The 21,545-nt window shown below is 45.2% G+C and overlaps 1 protein-coding gene across 1 annotated transcript in view; it reads left to right on the plus strand.

The window, feature by feature from the left end:
• The window catches only part of LOC135217159 (protein disulfide-isomerase A5-like), a 150,609-nt gene that overhangs the window by 31,673 nt on the left and 97,391 nt on the right, over window positions 1-21,545 (plus strand). The window contains exon 2 of the mRNA XM_064252879.1: window positions 361-432. Within this exon, the coding sequence (XP_064108949.1) occupies window positions 361-432 (72 nt within the window). The remainder of the gene's footprint in view (window positions 1-360; window positions 433-21,545) is intronic.

Raw genomic sequence — 21,545 nt, forward strand, 5'->3', positions numbered from 1 at the left:
GTCAGGTAAGTTTCAGTGAGTAGGTGAATGTTTCTCATTCCCTCATTCACCTGCTGCTAAAGTCAATTTTAAGTGCTATTTTGTTTTAAAATTATACCAGATATGATAGTGTAGTGTGAGTAGGCCTAGGATTGTCAGAGACAACACTCGGTATTTTTTCTTATCACATTTCTGGCTATCTTAGAGAAAACTTGCTGAACAGTAGTTATACAGATTACTTGAAATGTTTAAGAAGTCAGCCCAAATGAGATGTCAAATTTATTTTGAGTTTGTTTAGTCGAGTAAGATTTAAAAAATTAATAGTTTTACTGTGTTTATTTTTTTTATTTACTGTACTAATACGTATCTGTATCTTTTCAGTTGTGTGGAGTGGTGGTAGTAAGCTTAGCAGCTAAGTCACAGAGCTATGTCGAAACTATATCTGATCCAAAGGCAAGTTGTATACCGTATTAGAATATTTTCAAATGTTAATTGTAAAAATTATAGAATTACTTCTGGTTTACTGATATTTCAATAAACAGTACTATTGTAATTATCTGTAGAGCATTGTTTACAGATTATTAGCTCGTTCTTAAATCATGGAGAGAGACTTGTTTGTTTTCTGAGGACCATGCTAGTTAATATACAGTAACACATACTTCAATCTTACGCGATTCGAGTTGTGCGTATTCACAATAGCATGAACTTTTCGGTGGAATCTAACTAATTATCATACGCAAGTATTTCACTGACACACAAACGCAAATACAACATTTTCGAATCCTGGAGAAACCCAGCAAAAGTGTTTGTTTAATTTTATGTAAGCAACTTACAAGTAGCTAGTTTCTACCCGTCAGCAGCTAGAATTTTGAAATTTGCAGTAGCACTCTATTGTTTTTGCTAGGCAGTACCCCTTGTCCACTACCAGGGGCGAGTGGAACCAACTCAACACTGAAAATCAGTTGTTTCTGTCAGCTGGTACTGTCAACAATGTTCAGCAGCAGTGGAATTTTTTGGAATTTGTTTACTTCTGGTTGATGACTTGGGGGTTTTGGTGAAGTACTCTGATATTTTGGTAGCCATTTCAGTAACATTTAGCAATAAACAGGAATTAATTGTCAAAATAGTCAGTTTGGAATTAATTGTCAAAATATTCAGTTTTGCCTTTAAATTAAACCTTCTCTTAGTTTTGAGTTCGTTAGTAATTCAGCATGTCTGATACTAGTTCTAAAGGTACGTAGATACTAGGTATCGCTGCAATGCTTGCAATATGAGACTTATTAAAGCGTGTTATGATCTACATTTAGTTTGCACCAAGTGTAGTGGTCAGACTTGCTCACCTAAATTGACTATTGGGGAATATGATCAGTGGAGTAATAAAGCTTGGAAAACTTTAACCAGTCACTTAACTAAGTTAGAGAGGGATAAAAAGAGAAAGTCACCTCTAGGGGTAGCAATAAGAAGCATGTAGCTATAGCAGAGCCAACTTAGCTTTGCAGCTAAGCACTGCCCACTGCATGCTTGTGATTGGCTAGTTCTTGAAGGGGAATGATGATTACCAGCACGGATTTGACTCCGTGCGGTGTTGTTGAGCTTTGTGCATGAATCATGACACCACAGAATTGAGTTCCCTGAGTTGTGAAATATGCAATTGAGATTTCTAATAAAAAATATCTAAAGTTATATATCATTATGAAGATCTTGGGTCATTTTGTCTGTGTATCTTTTTTTTTTTTTTTTTTTTTTTTTTTTTTTTTTTTTTTTTTTTTTTTTTTTTTTTATTTTTTTTTTTTACCTTGCACAGCCTAAATACACGCATCTTTCTTTTTTTTTCCTCTTTAATTTGTGTTGGCCTGCAGAAGCGAGATGACATAGACCACATTAATTGACATGAAGCCAGTCCCAATGTTAGGGTATTAACTAATCATAATCCTGCGTGTCAAATGTTGGTATCAGTGAGAGATTGGGTCTACACGTCAATTTCTTATAGTATTTTAGGCAGTGACAGGGCATAGGCCTACTCATCTATTTTTCTTATATTTTGAGGCAATGGCAGGGCATAGGCCTACATGTCAAATTCATATATTTTGAGGCAATGATAGGACATAGGCCTACACATCAATTTCTTATGTTTAAAGGCAATGACAGGCATAGGCTCCTGTCAATGTGGGAATCAGCTATGTAATTACTTGATGTGTTACTTATATAAAAATGACATTTTTGTAATAAAATAAAGTAATCGGAGCCCTCTCTCCTCCCCTCTGATAGATATAAGCATAAACAGAGTAAGTAAATATAAGACTTATTTTATTGTAAAAATGTAAATTTAGATATTTTGAGGAGCATGAAGGTACATATATTGTAAAGGAGCTGACCTTTATGTCATAAAGGTATTTATTTTTATGACTGTCGTTTTATAGGGCTTTTGAACCGAGACACAGGGATCCCCTCATGCCACTTCTATTTCATTCTACCCTAATTGAAGCAGTTTTCTCCATCATGGTTGCTCTTCGTTGTAGACGTATGAGAGCCTTGCTTCTGGGGTGGAATCCAACTTCTAGTGGTAGTAAAGCTGGCCATACACTTATGTGGCTGGCACGCTGATTTCATAGTGACTGGCCCAAACCGATCAGTCTTTAACGTGTATGGGGGCTAATGATGCCGGTCCTGTTGTTGAAATGATTGCCGCCCCTTGCATCCTCTCCTGCTAGTCTGCTGCTTGTGTTGGGAAGGACTGGCCCCGCCCACTCCCAAAAAATTCGCCCACTCCCAAAAAATTAAATTATTCATGCTAGCTTGCCAGGTGTGTGGGGTCCTGGCAGGACAAATTCGATTCCAGTCGCATACGTGTATGGCCAGCTTAAGATCCATAATGGATTCCAAATCAGGTAAGAATATTTTGGATTTCAGGCAAGAAACCTTTAGTTGATTGGCTGAGCAGATTTTTTTTCTAGCTGCACTACCCACATCCTCTTCGTAAGAATTTTCCCGAACAATATAAATTTTTATCCGTATTCACAGATTCCATATTCGTGGGCTCACATATTCGTGGATTTCTCTCTGGAACATATTACCCCCATTATTCGCAGAATATTTGCCTGTTTGCGGTATTTTTCTATGAGAAATATCCACAATGTTTTTATACATTCAACTTACCTGTCAGATATATACTTAGCTATTTGACTCCATCTGACAGAAATTCGAATTTCGCACTCACGCTACCGGTAGGTCAGGTGATCTACCTACTTGCCGCTGGGTGGCAGGAATAGGAACCATTCCTGTTTTCTATCATATTTTTTCTGTCGGCCATACTGGCAACATCGTTGTGGGTATCTCCGGCTGGATTCGTATTTTGCATCGCAATTGATCTTCGTTTGGACTTCTCGGTGACGTATTTGGATTGATTGTACTGGCATACGCGATTGTGGACCGTTTATTGGATTTGATTTGGATTGCTCAACATGATGTCTGACTCTGGAAGTGTGGTGAGAATGTGTGTGAATGTGGGGTGCAAAGTTAGGATGCCGAAGGCATCGGTTGATCCTCATACTATTTGTAAGAAATGCAGGATGTATGAATGTTCTTTTGATAACACTTGTAATGAATGCAAGGATTTGAGTGCGGAAGAATGGAAATCTCTAACTTCATAGCGGGGTTATCAGTAATGTTATACCCTCTTCTCCATTTACTGCCCCATCTAATGTAGTTTCTGCTCCTTTGATAGAACCAACAGATTCGGCATCAGAGATTGCTAATCTCAAAGCCGCCCTTCGGAAAATGGAAACCAAAATGGCGGCCATTGAAGGTAAGCAAAGTGAGTTAAGTGCTGTGGATAGTGATATAAGTGTCCCCAGTGCTGTCTCCACAACGCTCCCAGGCCTAGACCTCTTTCAAGCTCCCAAGCCCAGAGGAGAAGGAATGTCAAAAGCCGTAAGGAGGTTGTGGAGGATCCCCAAAGTCAGACGTCCCTTCGGCTTTTTCTGTATCGCCACAGAATACCAGAGAACGCTACAGAAAAAGCGTTCTACGGGAGTGTTTCTCCTCTTTGGAGAATTCTTCTCCTAAAAGAGGCTGGAGATCGGCGGATCTTTCTCGCCCCCTAAAAAGATGTTGGGATGAGCCCAGGATCACATCGAGTCCTGAACGTTTTCAGGAGGATTTTCCTACGGAAATTAAGAAGGCAAAGAATGTGCTTCCTTCCCCCACAGACTTGTGGGAACCGGTAAAAGACCGATCTTCTAGACCTCCGTTGGACAAGAACTTGGAAACAAATAGAATCCTTCGTAACATGCAGGATTCCATCACTTCGCTTGTGGGAGTTCTTTCAAGAGACCCTCCTAGAAGGAAAGACGCTTTCCTGCCTATAAAGAAGTCTAGGCTGTCGAGGGGTCAGACTCGCCATCAAGATTTGTCCTCGTCTGACTTGGAATCGGATTCTTCAGCTTTGCATAGACCTAGCAAGATCCGTTCTCCTGTCAGGCGCAAGGCGCCAGCCAGGCGCGAGTCTCCAGACAGGCGCGAAACGCCAGCCAGGTGTGAAGCGTCAGCCAGGCGCGAGGCGCCAGCCAGGTGCAAGACGCCAGACAGAAGCGTCGAGCTTTCTAAGTGCGAGGCGCCAGCCAAGCGTCAAGCACCAGCCAGACGCGAGGCGCTAGCCAGGCGCGAGTCGCCAGACAGGCGCGTCGAGCCTGCCAAGCGCGAGACGTCAGCCAGGCGCGTGACGCCAGTTTGGCGCGAGGCGCCAACCAGGCGTGAGGATCCTGCCAGGCGCGAGACGCCAGCCAGATGCATGACGCCTCCAAGGAGCAAGGTGCCAGCCAGGCGTGAGGCGCAAGCCAGGCGCGAGGATACTGCTGGGCGCGAGACGTTAGCCAGGCGCGTGACGCCAGTTTTGCGCGAGGCGCCATCCAGGCGCGAGGATCCTGCCAGGCGCGAGACGCCAGCCAGGCGCGTGACGCCTCCAAGGAATGAGGCGCCAGCCAGGCGCGAGCAGCCAGCCAAACGCAAGGCGTCAACTAGGCATGAGCCAGTCAGGCGCGAAGCGTCTACTAGTTGTAAGGACGTTGACTTACTTAGTCCTTCCCCTACTAGAAGTATTTCTCCTAGAGATCCTACATCTCATGATAGAGAATCTATCAGGAGAGAGCGATCCCCGTCTAACCTAGGCCTTGAAGAGGTTTCTGAAGAAGAAGTCTCTACCAACGAGGGACTTTCTAATTATAAAGTCTTAGCCTCGTTACTTCTAAAGGAATTTGGGGACTCACTTAGTCCTGCTGTTCCTCCTTCACCGAGATTGCTGTTTTCGAGTACGAAAAACTCCGAAATCCTCTGCTTTCCTAAAGATGAAGCCTGCGATTTCGATGAAAAAGGCTCTCCAGTCTTTGGATTCCTGGCTTTTGTCTAAGAAGGAGGCTCTTAGAACAGTTTATTGCTCTCCTCCCTCCAAGCTGACAGGGAGGAGAGGAATATGGTATAAGAGGGAAGAAGCTATGGGCTTGATGCTCCCCTCTTCTATGGATTCAGATTTCTCTAGTCTAGTAGAGTCGGTTAGAAGACACTCTCTAAATTCTTCAAAGGCATCGTGGAGTATTTCTGAATTAGATCAGCACCTTAAGGGAATATTTCACGTATTAGAAGTTTTTAACTTCTTGGATTGGTCCCTTGGGGTGCTGGCTAAAAAGACTAGTGAGCCAGATTTTCTTGATCTGGAAGCCTTGCACAGTGTCCTATCTTGTATGGATAAGGCTGTGCAAGATGGATCTGGCGAGTTAGCTGCCCTGTTCGGATCTGGAGTGGTAAAGAAAAGATCCCTTTACAGTTCGTTTCTGACAAAAGGAGTTTCTCCTTCACAGAGGTCCGCCCTACTTTTCGCACCTCTGTCAGATCATCTGTTTCCTTCACCTTTAGTAAAGGATATTTCTAGATCCCTTTCTGAAAAGGCAACGCAGGATCTTCTGGTGCAATCCACGAAGAAGAATAGACCTGCAATACCTATTCAGAAGAAGTCTTCTCGTACTCCAGTTGTGCCCTTTCGTGGAGCATCCTCGACTCGACCTACAACGAAGAGAAAGCCCTTCGACAAGCGAGGAAGGTCTTCCTTCCGCTCTTTTAAAAAGAGCAAGTAGCAGCCATGTCCTCCAAGCACAGGTAGGGGCCAGACTTCAACACTTTGTGGAGGCTTGGTCCTTAAGAGAAGCAGATCCCTGGACTCTGTCTGTCCTACAGAAGGGTTACATCATTCCCTTCGTAGACAGACCTCCTTTAGCAACATCTCCGAAGGATTTGTCGATGAGATACAAGGACCATGGACTGAGAGAAGAGGGGACACTCTCCATTGCAGAACTTGGCGTTGTGTCGATGAGGGACAAGAAAGCAATAGAGATAGTGCGGGATCCATTCTCCCTGGGGTTTTACAACCGCCTTTTCTTAGTACCAAAGGCTTCGGGGGGATGGAGACCCGTACTGGATGTAAACATCCTGAACCGTTACGTGGAGAAAAAGAAGTTCTCCATGGAAACTTCAGCTTCGGTTCTGTCAGCCCTGCGTCAGGGAGATTGGATGGTCTCCCTGGACCTTCAGGATGCTTACTTTCATGTTCCGATTCACCTATCGTCAAGAAAATACCTCAGATTTGTAGTACAAGGACAAATTTTCCAGTTCAGGGCCTTGTGCTTCGGCCTATCCACCGCTCCCAGGTATTTACGTATCTGATGAGGAACATGGCCAAATGGCTTCATTTAGAAGGGATCAACATCTCTATGTATCTCGACGATTGGCTAATCCTGGCCAAGTCGGAGAAACAATGTTTGGAGGACCTACAGACTACTTTGAACCTGACAAGGACTTTAGGATTACTTGTGAACCTCGAGAAATCTCAGATGGTCCCCAGCCAGAACTTAGTTTATTTGGGGATTCGGATGGATTCTCGGGGTTTTTTTCGGGCTTTCCATCCCAGGAAAGAATTGAATTGTTCTGGGGCTTACAGAAAGTCTCGAGCTTCCTAGAGAAAGAACGGAGTTCAGTAAGGGAATGGTTAAGCCTTCTGGGAACCCTTTCCTCACTAGAACATTTCATTTCTCTAGGAAGACTCCACCTACGCCCGCTTCAGTTCTTCTTAAGAAGAATTTGGAGTTGGAAGAACGGGCAACTTTCAGACACTTTCGGAATTCCTCTGGAAGTGAAGAATCATCTAAAGTGGTGGCTGATACCCCTGGAAAAGAACGAGGGCTTGTCTCTAGAGGTTTTGAACCCAAACCTAATCTTGTTCTCAGACGCTTCAGAGAAGGGATGGGGAGCGACTCTAGGGACAAAAGAAGTATCAGGCCAATGGAGGAAGGATCAACAAGACTGGCATATAAACACCAAAGAACTTTTTGCTGTTCTCCTAGCCCTAAAAGCCTTCAAAGCAGAGGTAATAGGTCAAGTGGTACAGGTCAACGCGGACAACACCACAGCTTTGGCCTATATCAGGAAACAAGGGGGAACTCACTCTTTTTCTCTGTTCCAGATAACAAAAGAACTGTTATATTGGACGAAAGACAAGAATGTGACTCTCCTCACAAGATTCGTGAAAGGAGAGAAAAATGTCAGAGCAGACAGGCTAAGCAGGTTAAACCAAGTGCTCCCACAGAGTGGAACCTTCACAATCAGGTTTGTCAAACTCTGTGGTCCCTGTGGGGCAGACCTCAAATAGACCTATTTGCCACCTTCCTATCCAGAAGGATAGAGAACTTCTGCTCCTTGGTGGAAGACCCGAGAGCTATAGCGGTGGATGCCATGCTGCTGGACTGGGCAGGTCTAGATGCCTACGCCTTTCCCCCCTTCAAAATGTTAGGAGTGGTCTTAAAGAAGTTTGTGGATTCAAAAGGGACGAGACTAACACTCGTCGCCCCCTTTTGGCCGTCTCAAGATTGGTTCACAGAGGTACAGAAATGGACAGTGGACTTCCCAAGATCTCTTCCACACAGGAGAGATCTTCTCAAACAACCCCATTTCGAGAGGTATCATCAAAACCTCCCCGCTCTCGCTCTGACTGCCTTTCGACTATCGAAAGACTTGTCAGAGCAAGAGGCTTTTCAAGCAAAGCTTCGAAAGCAATTGCTAGAACCCGAAGATCCTCAACTATTCGGGTCTACCAATCCAAGTGGGATGTTTTCAGAAGATGGTGTAAGAAGAATAAACTGTCCTCCTCCGATACCTCTGTGACCAACATTGCTGATTTTCTGATTTTCCTTAGGGAGGAATCTCAATTATCAGTTTCGACCATTAAGGGTTATCGGAGTATGCTCTCTGCTGTTTTTCGAAACAGAGGTTTGAAGATAGCAGAAGATAAGGATCTCCACGACCTTATAAGATCATTCGAAACCTCAAAAACCATTTCTCCTCGTACTCCGAACTGGAACTTGGATGTGGTTCTAAAATTCCTGTTGTCAAATAGATTTGAGCCTCCTCACAACGCGTCGTTTAGGGATCTAACGAGAAAATGTATATTCTTGTTGTCCTTAGCGACTGCGAAAAGAATTAGCGAAATCCACGCTCTAGATTCTTGAGTGGGATTTAAGAGTGATGCTGCAATTTGTTCTTTCCAGCCACTGTTTCTGGCAAGACGACCCGAACCCTTCAAAAACCTGGCCAAAGAATTATGAAGTTAAAGGGCTTTCAAATCTTGCAGGAGAGGAATTGGAAAGTTCCTTATGTCCAGTTAGAGCCCTGAAGTTTTATCTAAAGAAGAAGAACAAACTCAGGGGATGTAAACAAAGCCTGTGGTGTGCAGTTCGGGATCCTAGTAGACCCATGTATTATAACACATTTTTTTTGTTAGGAGCATTATTACAGATGCTCATAGTAACTGCACTGAGGACTCTTTCAGGACTCTCCGAGTGAAGGCTCATGAGGTAAGAGCTGTGGCCACTTCATTAGCTTTTCATAAGAACATGTCTTTAAAAGACATTGTGGATGCGACTTACTGGAGGTGTGATTCAGTTTTCGCATCTCACTACCTTAAGGACGTTAAAGTGACATATGTAAAGTGTTTCTCTCTAGGTCCTTTTGTATCAGCGGATACAGTGCTGGGGCTTGGAACACATAACGATCCTTAGAAAATTTTGTAATTAAAAAAAAAAAAAATTTAATTTATTTTTGTGCTTTTAAGTGTACGAATGTTTGTGATTCGAGTTTGTGGTTGTTTGCAAGGAGTTAGGGGATAACTTCTTGCAATCTTAGAACTAACATGGTTAGGTTAAGGTGATCGGGATCGGTGTTGTGCTCCTTGAATAAGGTTCTTGTCAAGTAAGTGGATAAGCACCCATTGACATAGTCCTTCCAGGCTCTGCCGAGTAAGCGGATAAGACCCCTTTGGCAGACCCACAAGAACTCTTAGCCATAGATCAATATCTCGCTGAGGCTCTTGATACTGACTAGACTCCTGGATTGTATTCATGAAGTCTTCAGTCTAAACAGGTAGGAACCAAGGTTTTATTTATTTATTTATTACCTACAACGATTGTTGTGATTCCTGTTTGAATCTGTAATTAGGCTGTCCTTCGGACCCACCTCCAATGGTAGTGAATCAGCTAAGTATATATCTGACAGGTAAGTTGAATGTATAAAAATGATATTGTTATGATACAATAAAGTTTTATACTACATACTTACCTGGCAGATATATACAATTTATACCCACCCTACCTCCCCTCAGGAGACAGGCGGTATAGAAAAAATATGATAGAAAACGGGAATGGTTCCTATTCCTGCCACCCAGCGGCAGGTAGGTAGATCACCTGACCTACAGGTAGCGTGTGCGCGAAATTCGAATTTCTGTCGGATGACGGAGTCAAATAGCTAAGTATATATCTGCTAGGTAAGTATGTATAAAACTTTATTGTATCATAACAATATCATTTTTCTAATTTTTTTTTATCAATTTTATGATAAAATTAACATTTTGTGATAAAACTATTTAAAAAACCAGGTATAAACAATTTTTGTGGGTTTTCCTTGAGTTTTATCTAACAAAGTAGGCAGTTTTAAGCAGTTTTATAGGGGTTTCAACTGTTTGTGGGTTCTACCTATTTGCCAGGGGGTCTGGTACCTATCCCCCGCAAATATGGGGGGGACCACTGTATATTTGGATACGTATCTACTGTTAGAGTAGACCCCATCCTGCCTCCCCACAACATATGGGGCTGTGAAGGAGAATTCTGATGAATTCAAACATTCAAAACACACCTGTTGGAGAACAGGTGTATGAGACAGTAATCCGGGCAGCCATTCGACGGACCTATCAGAATGGAGATATACCCTAACTTTAACAGTAGTTAAGCACTATACAAATAGTATATTTCATTATGAACATTTATATTTTTCTTTCACTATGAACATTTATATTTTTCTTTCACTGGTACCTTTTAGACATCAAATGCATGCGGAATTTTATAACAAGATTTTTCAGGTTTCACTGGAAGTGGCAGATAACACACAAGTGAAATATGAGTTTCATACAATCAACTTACCTGTCAGATATATACTTAGCTAAGACTCCGTCGTCCCCGACAGAAATTCAAATTTCGCGCCACTCGCTACAGGTAGGTCAGGTGATCTACCGCCCTGCCCTGGGTGGCAGGACTAGGAACCATTCCCGTTTTCTATCAGATTTTCTCTGTCACCGGTGGTATCAACATTGTTGTTACTACCTCCTGACTAGAATTCGTTTTTCAAGGCAATTGATCTTTCATCTGACTTTTTGGTGACGTACCTGGATCGTTGTTTTGGCATTCGCTACTGTGGACTGGATTTGGACTTGCTTTTGATTTTTCTACAGAATGTCTGATTCGAGTGTTAGTGTGAGAGTGTGTGAATGTAGGCTGCAAGGTGAGGATACCGAAGGCTTCGGTTGATCCTCACACTGTATGCCGTAAATGTAGAGGGTTTGAATGTTCTTTGGCTAACACCTGTCATGAGTGTGAAAGGTTGAGTGCTGAGGAATGGAAGACTAACTTCTTACTTGAAGAAGTTAGAGAGGGATAGAATTAGAAGGGCTGCATCTAAGGGTGTGGGTAGTACAAGGCCTATTGAGCCTTTTCCTGATTCTAACTCTTCTGTAAATCATGTATTTGATTCTCCCTCTTTATCAGGGCCCTCACAGGCTTTGCATTCAGATTCGGCTTCTGAGATCGCTGATCTGAAGGCTACACTTCAAAGGATGAAATCCAAAATGGCTGCCCTGAAAGGTAAGGATAGTGAAAGTGACGTGTTAAGTGAAGTGAGTGCCCCCAGTGTTGTGGAGGGGGCGTCTGACCGTCTCTGCGACGCTCCCAGGCCTAGACCTCTTCCAAGCTCCCAAGCCCAGAGGAGAAGGAAAGTCGAAAGCCTTACGGAGGTTGTGGAGAATCCCCACCGGTCAGGCGTCCCTTCAGCAGGCTCTGTAGCGCAACAGACTGCTCAGGACCGCTTTAGGAAAAGCGTCCTCCGAGAGTGTTTCTCGTCGTCCGGTTCTCCTTCACCTAAACGAGGGTGGAAGGATTCGGACCTTTCCAGGCCCCTGAAAAGGCACTGGAAAGAGCCTTCGTTTGACTCGAGCCCCAAGCGCTTTTCTGATGAAGCTCCCTCCTCGATCAAGAAGGCAAAGGTTGTTTTGACGTCTCCCGGTTCCGACAGAGCTGGTCAAACTCCTTCGAGGTCTCCCTCTCCTCCTATTGAAGAGGACGCTGGAGAGGCTTCCAAGAGAATCTTTTTAGCTGTCCAAGAGCAGTTAGCCTCGTTGGTCGGAGTCCTTTCGAAAGATCCTCCTCGTAAGGACGTTAGACTTCCTGTCAAAAAGTCTCGTCTTCTTTCTCCTGCCAGGTGCGAGGCGCCAGCCAGACGTGAGGCATCAACCAGGCGTGAGATGCCTACCGAGCGTGAGACTTCTTTCAGGCACGAGACGTCAGCCAGGCGTGAAGCGCCAGCCAAACGTGAGGATCCTTATTACAGCAAAGTGTCTGCCAGGCGCGAGATTCCAACCAGGCACGAGGCGTCAGCCAGGCGCGAGGCGCAAGTTAAGAGCGAGGTGCCAGCCAGGCACGAGCAGCCAACCAGGCGCGAGGAGCCAGCCAGGCGCAAGGAGCCAGCCAGGCGCAAGGCGCCAGCCAGGCGCGAGGCGCCAGCCAGGCGCGAAGCGCCATCCAGGCGCGAGGAGCCAGCCAGGCGCGAGGCGCCAGCCAGGCGCGAGGCGCCAGCCAGGCGCGAGATGCCAGCTTTGTTACAGAGGGGCTCTGTACATACTCTTAGTCCCTCTCCGGTTAGGAGTTTGTCTCCCGCAGAGAGAGATGTTTGGGAAGACCCCCCAGACTTTTAGGCGGATTCTCCTTCTGATCCTTTTGTTGATGAGGATTCAGAAGACGAGGCTCATGGTAGAGAAGGACTTTCAAACTACAAGGTATTGACAACCCTTCTTCTTCAGGAATATGGGGACTCCTTAACTCCTGCCGCTCCTTCTCCGCGCTCTCTCTTTTCAAGTTCCAAGGCGCAGTCTTCGTCTTTTCTGAAAATGAGACCGACCATCTCTATGAAGAGAGCTCTTCAGTCTCTAGATAACTGGATGAAGACGAAGAAGGATCTGGTCAGAACTCTTTTGTATGCCCCCTGCTAGACTTACCAAATACCCCAGAAGGGGTATTTGGTACCAGGCAGGGGAGAATATGGGACTCTCTCTCCCGGCTTCTGCGAAAGCGGACTTTTCTAGTCTGGTAGACGCATCAAGAAGGCATGGCCTGAACTCGGCTCGTGTGACTTGGGGTCTTTCTGAGCTTGATCATCTCCTCAAGGGACTCTTCCATGTATTGGAAGTATTCAATTTCCTGGATTGGTCCCTTGGGGGTGATGGCCAAGAAGGCCCATGACTCGGAGGGCCTCGATCCTGAAGTTCTCCTCTCTATCTTGTCGTGCATAGACAAGGCGGTACAGGATGGCTCAGGGGAAGTCTCCTCTCTCTTTGGAACGGGACTCTTGAAGAAGAGGGCTGTTTTCAGCGCCTTTCTTACCAAGTCTGTTTCTCACTCACAAAGAGCAGCCTTGATGTTTGCACCCATGTCTTGACTTTTTGTTCCTTTCTCAGTTGGTGAGGGACATTTCCCATTCACTAACTGAGAAGGCGACCCAGGACCTTCTCCTTCAGTCTTCCAGGAAGAAGAGGCCTGTGGTAGTGGGAGAGAAGAAAGGGTCGAGTACGTCTCTTCAGCCCTTTCGAGGAGGCCCTCCCTCCAGAGCTCCCTCAAAAAGGAAAGCTCTTGAGAGGAGAGGTAGATCTTCCTTCCGTCCCTTTAAAAGGGGGAAGTGATGTAAGGAGCCTCCAAACACCAGTAGGTGCCAGGCTCCTCGGGTTTGCGGATGCCTGTGCATTCATCGATGCAGACGCTTGGTCGATGTCTGTGATAAAGAAGGGATATTGCATCCCCTTCCAGGACAGTCCTCCCCTGACTTCAACTCCGCGGGAACTGTCCGCCAAATACAAGGACCCTGTTCTGAGGGATACTCTTCGGCTAATGGTGGATCAGATGTGGGACAAGAGAGCGATAGAGCTAGTGCTGGATCAAAACTCCCCGGGGTTTTACAATCGCCTTTTCCTGGTTGCAAAGGCCTTGGGGGGTTGGAGACCAGTTCTAGACGTCAGCGCTCTGAACAAATTTGTTCAGAAAGAGAAGTTCGCCATGGAAACTTCTGCATCAGTCCTTGCGGCTCTTCGTCAAGGGGATTGGATGGTTTCCCTGGATCTCCAGGATGCCTATTTTCACGTCCCGATTCATCCTTCGTCGAAGAAGTACCTCCGTTTCATGACGGGGGGAAGGATCTACCAGTTCAGGGCCTTGTGTTTCGGCCTGTCTACAGCTCCTCAGGTCTTCACAAGCCTGATGACATTCCTCTCCAAAAGACTGAAAGTCTTTTGCTCAGTGGTAGAAGATCCCAGAGCTCTAGCAGTCGATGCCTTCCTTCTAGACTGGTCCCATGTAGACGTCTACGCATTTCCCCCATTCAAGATTCTGGGGCAAGTGCTAAAGAAGTTTGTGGCTTCAAAGGGGACGAAAATGACCCTGATAGCCCCCTTTTGGCCGGCACAAGATTGGTTCACAGAGGTAGTGGAGTGGACAGTAGACTTCCCTAGATCCCTTCCAAGAAGGATGGATCTTCTCAGACAACCACACTTCGAGAGGTATCATCAAAACCTTCCCGCTCTCGCTCTGACTGCCTTTCGACTATCGAAAGACTTGTCAGAGCGAGAGGTTTTTCTCGCAAGGCTGCAAGCGCGATCGCTAGAGTCCACAGAGCTTCCACTATGCGAGTCTATCAATCTAAGTGGGAGGTTTTTAGAAGATGGTGTAAGTCGAAGAAGTTGTCCTTCTCCAGTATCTCTGTGACCGAAATCGCTGATTTCTTGTTGTTCCTTAGAGAGGACTCACATCTTTCTGTATCTACCATAAAGAGATACAGGAGTATGCTTTCGGCCGTCTTCAGAAATAGAGGCCTAGAGCTTGCAGATAATAAGGATCTACACGATCTTATAAGATCCTTTGAGACTTTGAAGTCTAAGGATCCAGCTCCTCCTAGCTAGAACCTCGATGTAGTCCAGAAGTTCCTGTCCTCTGAAAGGTTCGAACCTCCTCATCTGGCCTCGTTTCGAGATTTAACAAGAAAGTGTTTGTTTCTCTTGTCACTGGCGACAGCCAAAAGAGTTAGTGAGCTGCACGCCCTATATGATAAAGTGGGATTCAAAAGAGACTCAGCCATCTGTTCGTTCAAGCACTGTTTCTGGCAAAGAACGAAAATCCTTCGAATCCCTGGCCCAAGAACTTCGAAGTTAAAGGCTTATCGGGTCTCGTCGGTAGAGGAGCTGAAAGGTCTCTTTGCCCTGTAAGAGCGCTAAAATTCTACCTATAGAGGAAGAAACAGATGGGAGGTTCTAGACAAGGTCTTTGGTGCTCTGTTAAAGATCCTACAAGACCTATGTCCAAGAATGCTTTAGCCTTCTATGTAAGGAACGTCATTACAGACGCACACAAGAGCTGTACTGATGACTCTTTTAGACTCTTGAGAGTGAGAGTGCATGAGGTTAGAGCAGTAGCGACGTCTCTCTCTTTTCACAGAAATATGTCGCTAAAGAATATCTTGGAAGCGACATATTGGAGGTGCAACTCAGTGTTTGCATCTCACTACTTGAAAGACGTTCGTGTGAACTACGAGAAATGTTTTTCTCTGGGTCCTTTCGTGTCTGCGGATACGATCCTGGGTATGGGAGCTAGCAACGATCCTTAATTTTTGTGCGTACCTTCTATTAGATATGTTCTAGAATTTCTGCTGGCAAAAGTGTTAGACGTCGCACAGGCGGCCGTTCACTATTGTTCAATAAGGAACTCTTGTGATATCTTCTTAGAAGAGTATTATATAATTTTTTTTGGAAAATTTGTGTATGCGTGTGTTCTGTGTTATTCGAGTTCTGGTTGTTGTGAAGAGTTGGGGGATAACTCTTAACAATCTGTAGTACTAACATGGTGGTTAGGATCAGGTGATCGGGATCGGTTGTGTGCTCCTTCATAAGGTGGGTTGTCATATAAGTGGATTAGCACCCATTGACAAATCCATTTAGGCTCTGCCGAGTAAGCGGATAAGACCCCATCGGCAGACCCACAAGAACTCTTGGCCATAGATCAAATATCTCGCTAAAGGCTCTTGAGGTGATGCAGACTACTGGGCAGCAGCCATGAAGTCTACCACCTATCAGGTAGGAACCAAGGTCTATAAATACCTACAACATATGTTGTTTACCTGTCTATTCCAGTAGTTAGCTGTCTCTTACCCTCCACCAAAGGGTGCCAATCAGCTAAGTATATATCTGACAGGTAAGTTGATTGTATGAAAATGATATTTTGTTCATGAAACTTACCTGTCAGATATATATATAGCTGTATTTTCTGAAGTCCGACAGAATTTCAAAAACTTCCGGCACACGCAGTGGTTGGCCAGGTGGTTAGTACCCATTCCCGCCGCTGGGAGGCGGGTATCAGGAACCATTCCCATTTTCTATTCATAATTTTTCTGTCGCCGGTGCGGGAAACACCTGTTTTCAGTACCTCCGTCTTAGGATTTTGGAAACTTCATTGCAGCTAAGTATCCTAATTGTCTTTTAATTTATTTACTTGGATTTGTGGCTAGGCATACGCTATCTTAAATTGATTTGAATTTGATTCATTTTTGCATAAGATATCTGAATCTAGTTAGGCTAGTTTCAGAGGGTGTTGTCTGCAAGGATAGGTGTGCGGCATACCGAAAGCTTCGGTAGATCCGCACTTGGTATGCACGAGGGGTATGGGTCTTGCTTCTTTGTTGAGATTTGTCATGTAAGGAGTGTGAGACTTTGTCTAATTCCCGTAAGGAAGACGTATGAATTCGTAATTAATCAGTAAACATGTCTAATTCCGTAAGGAAGACGTATGATTCGTATGTACGCAATTAATCAATAAACAAAAGTCAGGGTAGTGAACCTGCTAACCTTCCTGTAGACTTTATTTTGCCTAACCCTATAGTATGGCCTATGGGTTATGAATATGTCTGCGAGAGGTGATCGCTCTCCTTCATTGTTGTGAAGAGTGCTACTTCTGTTATTGTTACTCCTAAACCCTGTAATGTGCCTTCGGGCCCTAAAACAGTGTCTGTAGAGGTTATTGCCCTTTCTCTAATACTCTTTCGATTCGTAACTTAGAATCGAAAGTGCTTGCTTTAGAGAGCAATAGTGAAGTGGCTAAGTGCAGTGACAGTGCCCCTTGTGTAGTGGAGGGTGCGTCAGATCGGCCTTATTTCGCCTCTAGGCCGGGACCTCTGCTTGACTCCCAGGACCCGGGGAGAGAGCATGTCGAAAGCCGAAGGAGGGTTACGAGGAACCCCCACCAGTCTGGCATGCCTTTCGCAGTTTCTGATGAAAATCCCCAGACTGCCAAAGTGCGTGCACGTGCACGAATCCTGAAGGATTGCTTCTCGTCCTCCGAAGCGTCCTCCCCGCACAGGGGTTGGAGCTTTCGGAAGGACTCGCGCCCTCTAAATAGAAGCTTTATAGAAGAGGGCGCTTCACGTCCTCTCTCTCTCGTTATGCGTTTCAGTGAGAAGTAAGAAGGCGAACGTCGCCTGATCACGTGTACGTCTTTCCACCGAGAAATATCAAAAAGAAAGTCATTAGTAGCAGGACGCTTGAGAGCGGACGTCCGAGCTTTTGTTACGTGAGAATAAGAAAGGCGTTCCCTCGCCCCTCGTATTCTCACACGATCAAACCCTTCTGAGACTGCCTCGTGCAGTCGGATTTCTCTCCGAGATGTATCTCGCTCTTCCCTGAAGGCAGTTTCTCTCGCTTGTTTTGACGCCTGTCAGGAGCGTGACGCTTTTCTGCACGCTTCTTTTGACGCTCGACTTGAACGGGACGCTCGGATGGACGCCAGGCGCGCGCCAGTGGACGCCGAGCGTCCTCGCCTGTGGATGCCGAGCGCGCGCCAGCGCACGCCAGGTGTGTCTCCTGGCTGAACGTTTCTGTTGAACTCTTCAAGCTCTTGTTTACGATTTGGGCCTCAAGAATTTTTTACCTCTACCTTCGGTGATACCTTATACCTCACAAATGCAAAGAATGTGAAGTAAGCAGTGCTTCGGAGGAAGCTTAAAGTGAACAGACAAATTCGTCTTCAAAACCCAGCAAGACCTCGGGTTTCGTGAATTCAAGAGGTCTCTGTCAATATTATATTGCTTTTCGCAAAAATGGATGGAGTTAAGGAAAGCTCAAGGGAAGATCTCGTTTGCTCTACCGCAGTCAAGACTTTGCGATAAGGCAGTTACGGGTTATGTAAAGGCTCGACGTCTGCACGTCAGGACTCTCGGCAACGTTCAGTAGGATTCTGCAAAGGGAACTATCAAAAGGACGTCTTCAGGAAAGCGCAAGACAGTGGGACTCCTTTAGCCATACTGCCAATAAATTTTAAGCTTTAGCAGGCATTAGTTGTGATACGGGAGAGGAAGCTGGTTGGGAGAGTTTCTTCCTCTTCCCAGGATAATTTTGCAAGCTTTTTAGCCCATCTGAAAGGGTTTTTCAGATGATAGATTTTGTTAGTTTCTAGTCGGGACTACGCTGCCGAATTGAACATCGTGCGTTCTACCTGCCGTAAGCCCAGTATCTTTAACAGGATTCTTGCCCCTTCCTCGTTTGAGACGGGAATCGGAAAAATTAAATGCTCGACTCCTGGATTACGTTTTGTCAATTCCAGTGACTTTCCCCATTGACAATATACTTTCGTTTTGTCAAGTAAGTGGGTATCCTCTTTGACAAAATATCTCTTTGTCCCGTAAATGGGTTAGTTCTCATGACAAACATCTCATTAACTTGATATTGCGTAAGCGAATAAGCTCTTATTGTCAAGATTCGGAAGAGCTCTCATTCGTCATTCGCAGACTCGTACAAGAAATAGACTTGTAGACTACGTCAATGAACGCTTATGTCCAATAACATAAGAAGCTTGAGCTGTCCGCTTCAATTCTCTAAGTTTTGTTCATGAAACTTTCCTGTCAGATATGTATGTAGCTGTATTTCTGAATTCAGCTATATATATGTCTGCCAGGTAAGTATGAACAAACTTTATTGTAATATAATATATTTTGCCTTGCGTTATTTTACTACTGGTTGGTTCTAGTCTTATACGCTTGCTGTAGTTACCTCTTCGGATGGCAACCGAGAGGTCTCTTGTCTATTATTTTAAGGACATTTAATCGTTACTCCCTGCAGCCTTCCAGGAGTTTCCGATTTATCTTTTACCGTTGTATGGTAGTGTTATGACGACCCAAACGCATCTATATATTTAGCGTTTTCTGTTTCGCTTAAATATACCAGCTTGAGAGTCTCTTTCTGCTCAAAAATTTAGGACCTATTTCTTCGTAGAATAGGGTAGCTGGCAACCCAGGCATAAAGTTAAGAGACGACGTTCGTTAGCTGCTGCTGTGACTGTCCTCCAGTCCAACCGAGCCAGTACCAGCTTGTGCGCTGTCATGCGCGGTAGGTTACGTCTCTCTCTCCTGCGGGATTGACTGACTAACCGTATCTCTGTGCTGGCGGTTACGTCTCTCCTGCGGGATTGAGTGACTAACCGTATCTCTGCCCTACAATCACGGACTTTAGCCTAAGATTGAGGGGATTTCTTACATGAATGAATAAACATTGCATTCGTTTTGCCTTACTATGTTCAACAGAGATATCTCTTTCTCCTTTCGGTGCTCGTTACCGCACGGTATAGGACTACGAGTCTACCGCAACATTGCACTATTATATGCTCTCCTGCTTAGGTAAAGCGCAGCCTTATTAGGGAAGCAAACATACTGTGTGAGGGAATGGATGAGCTTGCAGGGGACCATTTCCTTCCTAAAGAAGTTTGTTTCTCTGAATAGACTGCAATTCTGACCTCTACTTGTTTTTCCTTCCGGGAAACTGAAATTTTATTCGAGATCTAGGAATGATTCTGAACATCTCTCAGTGCATCAAGTATCACCTGAGGTGATAGAAAGAAGGTGCCAGACATCTGGAGAGGGTTTCAGATGTCCTGGATCATAATCTGAGAGAAGTGGAAGCAATTCGGTCTTCCCTCCAGTCCTCGAAATGAGTTTTTGGAACCAGTGGTCCATATCAACTCTGATCCTCCACAGCTCTCTCATATCTTTGGAAGTATCTTCTCTCGGTCCCTGTTCGGGTTTACGAGAAAGAGCCTATTATAACAACAGACGTAGAATGTAACGATCCTCTAGAGGTTCGTTACAGGATTGCAAAAGTCCGTACGAATCGCCTCGATCGACGGCAGCAACTACTGACTTTCGAGTGGATTCTTTCTTTAGAAGTATGTTGAGAGTTGTGGAGACTTTAGGGGCGTCCTTTCATTCATCTCTATGCTATGTTGAGGACGAAGAGGCTTCTTCTTCTCTGCTCCCTTATTCTCGATCCGGGATCGGTACCATTAAACGCCATCCTATGATATTAAACGGGGATGGATGTTTAGTCTCTTTTTCCCCTTTTTCAAACGCTTAGGAATTGTAATAAGATGATTTATGACGTCACAGGGAGCGACAATGACGTTGATCGCCCCATGTTGGCCTTCAAGATCCTAGATTCACAGAGGTCACGTCCTTCCTAGTTCACTTTCCAAGGACCTTTTCCGAGAGTCGGTCTACTCTAACACGAAAGGTACCTATAACCTCTCTGCTCTGAGTCTGACCACGTTCAGACTATCGAGATGTTGACAGCATAAGATTACCGTCTTCCCTTTCCGTTTGTGGAATGGGATAAGCTGGCAGTCACAACTATTAAAGAATACGCAAATATGTTGTTGATGGCCTTTGGGCTCAGAGATTTGCTTCTGTCAAACAACAAAGCCCTTCACGATCTTTGAGTTCTGTGGAATCTCGAAACTCGCTCACCACCTACTTTTTGTCTCACCTGTTTTCTCGGAGTCAGACACTCGTGCGAGATCAGGCGACATATAGTAGCCCTGAGTTTCTTGTTGACGAAGTCGGTTGCGTTTATACATCCCCGATGATCGTTTTACATGAGACCAGGTTGGACTGTCAGGCATTCGTCCTTCGGGACTGAATCGCCTTTTTGCTCCTCGCTCCTTTCTCCTGGCACCAGAAGCTCGAGTCAGGAGTTGCTCAGGAGTTGATTCGCTAACGACGTGGGGTTGCATTGATACACCCCCCAAGGTTTGCTTAGCTTGAATCGCCCAGGCAGTCCAGACACTCATCCTTCAGCGAAGAATAGTGCCTTATGGTCTTCAGGGTACAGCCTTGCTATCCTTGATTCGTCTGACTGGTCTACTGGTCGGTCACCTGACTTTAGTACAGACGGACTGACTGTGCATGTCCAGATCGAAGCTTTCTATATGGAACTTAGACGTAGTCTGAAGTTCTTGATGTCAAAGCTTTCGAACCTCTCCTTTTGGTTAACTTATTGCACGTGACCAAAAAGGCCTATTTTCTAACCACTCTAGATACGACAAAGAGGGTTAGTGAGGTTTTAAGCCATCGTCAGAAGTTTTGGCTTTTAGGGAACACAATGCGGTGTGTTCGCTAACCTTCCGTTGTGGCCTAAGAATGGAAACCCGCCCGTCAAGTCCTTGGGCCAGGAGCTTGGAATCAAGGGATGGCAAAAGTTATTGGGCAAGAGCCAGAGAGAGTCCAGTGCCCTGTTGGGTCTCTCAAGTTTTAGCTACATAAAACTAAAGAAGTCGAAGTCCTTCGGACAATCTGCAGTGTTCCGAAAAAGACCAGACTTGCCCATATCAAAGAACACCCTGGCTTTAGTGTTGAGGAGTTCTTTCAAAAAGGCTCCTTCATTGTATTTGCACAAAGATTTGATATCTTTTGATCTGAATGCTCACGAGGTGAGGGCGCGGCCTCGGAAGCATTTCAACAGAGCATGGCACTTCAGTAACATTATGAGTACCACGTTTTAGCGAAGCACACTCGGTGTTCGGGCTTCACACGCTGCGGGATGTGAAGACGGCATATGAGATCTGCTGCTCGCT

The sequence above is a fragment of the Macrobrachium nipponense genome, chromosome 7 (genome assembly GCF_015104395.2).
Source record: "Macrobrachium nipponense isolate FS-2020 chromosome 7, ASM1510439v2, whole genome shotgun sequence".
Lineage (NCBI taxonomy): Eukaryota > Metazoa > Arthropoda > Malacostraca > Decapoda > Palaemonidae > Macrobrachium > Macrobrachium nipponense.